This window comes from Carassius auratus, chromosome 24, assembly GCF_003368295.1.
Source record: "Carassius auratus strain Wakin chromosome 24, ASM336829v1, whole genome shotgun sequence".
Classification (NCBI taxonomy): Eukaryota; Metazoa; Chordata; class Actinopteri; order Cypriniformes; family Cyprinidae; genus Carassius; species Carassius auratus.
The window spans coordinates 10920513-10925176 of record NC_039266.1 but is presented as its reverse complement, the minus strand read 5'-3'; the positions used below and the strand labels follow the sequence as shown (position 1 = coordinate 10925176).

Below are 4664 nucleotides of genomic sequence, written 5' to 3'. Positions count from 1 at the left end.
TCACCCATGCTTTCATAATGCAGGTACCTGTGAATGTATGTCATATCTTAACCTATTAACCACAAAAAAAAAAAAAACTTCAATCGTAAAAGCAACTTGCTCCTAGCTACACTTCCTGGATCTCGTCTTATCTCTTTCACTAATCGTCCAATCAGCTAACAGCACACGACAGACCACCCAATTGTGGTTTTGAACGTGCATGAACTGCGGGCTTGAGTGGCGACCGATGATTGGTCGAGTCCTTGCTCTACCAGCCAATCAGAGCGTGGCAAGTCAGTCAAGTTCAAGTAAAGGCGTGGGGAAACGAAGCACGAAAAAACCATTTAGAGAAAAATGCGTGACTTGTAATGAGCTGAGTTAAAGTATTTAATGCAAACGTAACAGCTATCACAGTATTGATTACTTTGATTTCCGGTAGCAGTGCATGCATCTCGGTTTAATCCGTTAAGCTAACTAAAGGAGGCGTGAATATTACAGATGATGAAGAAGATAACACTTCTTTTGATTGTGCTGCTTGGAGTGACACACTTCATATTGCCAAGCCGATGCGAAGAAGATGCCAAAGATGGTAAGATATCTGTTGCAGATTGTTGATATCCAACATGCTTGTTCGTTTTGGGATATTCAGACCCTTTGCATTGCTGGCTAGCTCGATGCATTGTTTTTTTATAGCAACACTGCATGTTAGACTGTATTGTAGACACCATAGAGATGTTTTTGTTGCACGACAACAAAGACCTATTAATATAAAATAAGTATCAAGTAGGAGCTGACTTGTTAACCATTACATTTTAGATTCAGCAGAAGATCTTGGAGAAGAAGATGATGATGACGACGACGATGATGATGATGCAGATGACACTGAAGTAAAGGAGGAGAATGGGGTGCTGGTCCTGACGGATAAAAACTTTGATACCTTCATAGAGGGCAAAGACACTGTTCTGGTGGAGTTCTATGCACCATGGTAAGGTTTCTTTGCTCTGCATCCGTAGGAGACACGTCATTGACTGTCAGAGATCTTGCTCATCAAATATTACACTTTTTCAGGTGTGGCCACTGCAAACAGTTCGCTCCGGAATATGAGAAGATCGCTCAGACACTAAAGGAGAATGACCCACCGATTCCTGTGGCAAAGGTTGATGCCACTAAGGCTAGTGCACTGGGCAGTAGATTTGAAGTTTCTGGTTATCCCACCATCAAAATACTTAAAAAGGGGGAGCCTCTGGACTATGATGGGGATCGAAGTGAGCACGGTGAGTTCACTTTAAATTAATTTAAATGTCGTTACAACTTTTTTTCATTCCATCAGATTGCATTGAATTTGACTAGTGCTCATCAGTTTCCTTCCGGGTACATAGTTGATCAAGCAAGGTTTTGACTTTCATTTTTTCAGCTATTGTGGAACGGGTTAAAGAAGTTGCCCAACCAGACTGGAAACCTCCCCCGGAGGCCACACTGGTCTTGACTAAGGATAATTTTGATGATGTGGTGAACAATGCAGACATTATTCTGGTGGAGTTCTATGCACCCTGGTTTGTATATTTAGATTCCTGCTCAGCTTATTTATTAAGTCGTGATGTTAAATCTTTGCATTTCTTTCTGAAGCATCAGTGAGTGTTTTTTTTTTTTTCTTCATTAGTCATGCGTTTTAATTCAAACAGGTGTGGCCATTGTAAGAGACTTGCACCGGAGTATGAAAAGGCTGCTAAAGAGCTCAGCAATCGCACCCCTCCAATTCCACTGGCTAAAGTTGATGCCACTGCAGAGAGTGATTTAGCAACGCGCTTTGGTGTTTCTGGCTACCCAACTCTTAAAATCTTCAGAAAGGGCAAGGCTTTCGACTACAATGGTCCACGTGAGAAGTTTGGTAAGTCCATCACCCACTGTATTTGTGACTGATTGATTTGTAAGGTGTAATGACAAGCTCTTGATTGCTTTTCCTCTAGGTATCGTTGATTACATGTCAGACCAGGCTGGTCCTCCATCAAAGCAGGTGCAGACTCTAAAACAGGTTCAGGAGCTCGTCAGAGATGGTGAAGATTCTGTGATCGTAGGCGTTTTCTCCAGTGAAGAAGATTCCGCATATGAGATCTATCAAGAAGCATGTGTGTAGTATTGTCTGGTAGTCCTTCTCAAATACATTAGATCTGAACTTTTTTTTTTTTTAACAACTTGTTCTCTCTTCCTGCAGGTAATTCTCTAAGAGAAGACTACAAATTTATGCATACGTTCAATAATGAAGTAGCAAAATTCCTCAAGGCTTCACCTGGACAAGCAGTCATGCTTCAGCCAGAGAAGTTTAGGTCTAAATATGAGCCAGCGTCTCATTCACTAACAATTAAAGTAAGTTCTGAATATTTGTTTGTGTGAGATCTTTGCAAACATGCATTGCAAGCATGAAACCATTGTTAAGGTGTGGTAACAAAAGAGAAGTTTTGGCAAACTTTTGTGGTCAAAAAATCTCCAATGTCAATAGTGATGTAATGTGAGGCACCAAAAACTTTTTGTGAAAAATGTTATTTTCCTTTTTTTTTTTTTCTAAAGGATTCCACACCTGCTTCAGAAGTTCAGGAATTTTTCAAGAAACACATACTACCTTTGGTTGGGCACAGAAAGCAGAGCAACGATGCAAAGAGATACACCACACGACCTCTTGTGGTTGTTTATTACGGAGTAGACTTCAGTTTTGATTATAGAGTTGGTATGTGTCTAAGCTGTGGCTCTTGGAGCACTTTGAAACTCTAAAAGGAATTAAGATAATGCCTGAAGCTCACGCTGCTTGAGCTTTTGTTCATGACTGACACAATTTGTTATTTCCACCCCAGCCACACAGTTTTGGAGGGGCAAAGTGCTTGAAGTCGCAAAGGACTTTCCAGAGTACACGTTTGCTATCGCGGATGAGGAAGACTATGCTGATGAATTGAAGAGTCTTGGACTCAGTGAAAGCGGGGAGGAGGTGAATGTTGGCATTCTCGGTGAGGGAGGGAAAAAATATGCCATGGAACCAGAGGAGTTTGACTCTGATGTGCTCCGAAGCTTTGTCACGGCCTTCAAAAAAGGTAAGGTTTTGGTGTGTTATGCATGTTACATATTCCATATTAAATTACAGTGTATTTAAGCCAGTGTGGTAAATGTTCTAAGTTTGCAAATATAAGACTGACAGTTTAGAGAGAGCACTTTATTAAAATCAGTGACTACATCCTTTTCTTATCCGACAGGTAAGCTGAAACCTATTGTGAAGTCTCAGCCTATTCCCAAGAGCAACAAAGGACCGGTGAAGGTTGTGGTGGGCAAGACTTTTGATGACATTGTGTTGGATACAAAGAAAGATGTCCTCATCGAGTTTTATGCACCATGGTGTGGCCACTGTAAAAAGCTGGACCCAGATTATACAGCTCTCGGAAAGAAATACAAGAATGAGAAGAATCTTGTCATTGCCAAAATGGATGCCACTGCTAATGATGTGCCTCATGACAGTTATAAAGTAGAAGGTTTCCCTACCATCTACTTTGCACCCAGTGGCAACAAGCAGAACCCAGTCAAATTTGAAGGCGGCAAAAGGGACCTGGAGGAATTAAGCAAATTTGTGGAAGAACATGCCACAAAATTAGCACAGAAAAAAGATGAGCTCTAAGAAATTTAGGAAAAACAACGAACTTTAAATAAATGCAGTTCCCTGAGAATGGAAGTATTCTGGAGGGCTTGGTGACCTTCAGATAAGAGAATGTTTTGATTTTGTTTTTGTACTTTCTTTTTGTTCAAAACATTCAGTATTTTCATTCCAAACCAAGCACTGTTAAGTAGGCTTATTTCTCCAAGTCTTTTAAATAAAATAATGAAAAACACAAATGGAGTGGTTGTCGTAAATAAGTTCCTGTTTACTACATCTCAACAGGTTAAATCTGATGTTATAAATCAGTTTTCAGGTCCATACTCTCCTTCAGAACCCAAAAACCGTTCTGATTTATGAACCCGCGGTGTGCTGCAGTACTACTAGAACATAACAATCCTGCCCTTTATCTCATCTCAGTCACTTATTGGCCAGACAGTTATTCCTAGTTGAAGAATTGTTTAAATATTGGTGTCTGGGACACCATGAGACTGGAGACCGTAGGGTACATTGTGAGTTTTTAAAGGGTATCATGTATCCGGATTGAATCTGTACGAACCAATAATATAACTTCCAAAACTGAGAACTAATAATGAGCCTAAAATCGATAAGCTTATAGTAAATTTGGATTGATGCTTTTATTTCAAAATGAGGCTAAAAGTAGGCTACTTTATTAGTGTAAGTTACATTTAGTTTAACCGTAAAATGTGCTGGAATACATGACGGTTTTATCTATACATATACACACACACACACACACACACAAAACAATTCATAGCGTTTTATTTGAACGGTCACTTTTAAAGTGTATGTGACTATGTATGTCTTTTGGGACGTTTTATATAAAACTGCGAGGTAGGGGATGTGACGTAGGAGCCTCTGAATCAGTTTTCAAACTCTTCGAATGAACCGACTCGCGGAAATGATTCTGATTGCCCACCACTATTGTACGCAGATGGCATTGAGTGGGTGGTACTTAATGAACCGGGTGACCGATGTCCAAACTGTCCACAGGAAGTCCCTCAGTTCAATGCGAAAATAGAATGACATGTTG

General features: G+C 40.2%; 1 protein-coding gene across 1 annotated transcript; it reads left to right on the top strand.

The window, feature by feature from the left end:
• The first annotated feature begins 304 nt into the window (after nt 1-304).
• Nucleotides 305-3849, top strand: pdia4 (protein disulfide isomerase family A, member 4). The gene is made up of 10 exons (XM_026200990.1): nt 305-568; nt 796-964; nt 1048-1253; nt 1394-1532; nt 1662-1867; nt 1947-2105; nt 2192-2343; nt 2545-2701; nt 2826-3059; nt 3219-3849. Exons 1-10 carry the CDS (start codon nt 478-480, stop codon nt 3632-3634), a joined length of 1929 nt encoding a protein of 642 aa, XP_026056775.1. The 5' UTR covers nt 305-477; the 3' UTR covers nt 3635-3849.
• Nucleotides 3850-4664: the final 815 nt, after the last annotated feature.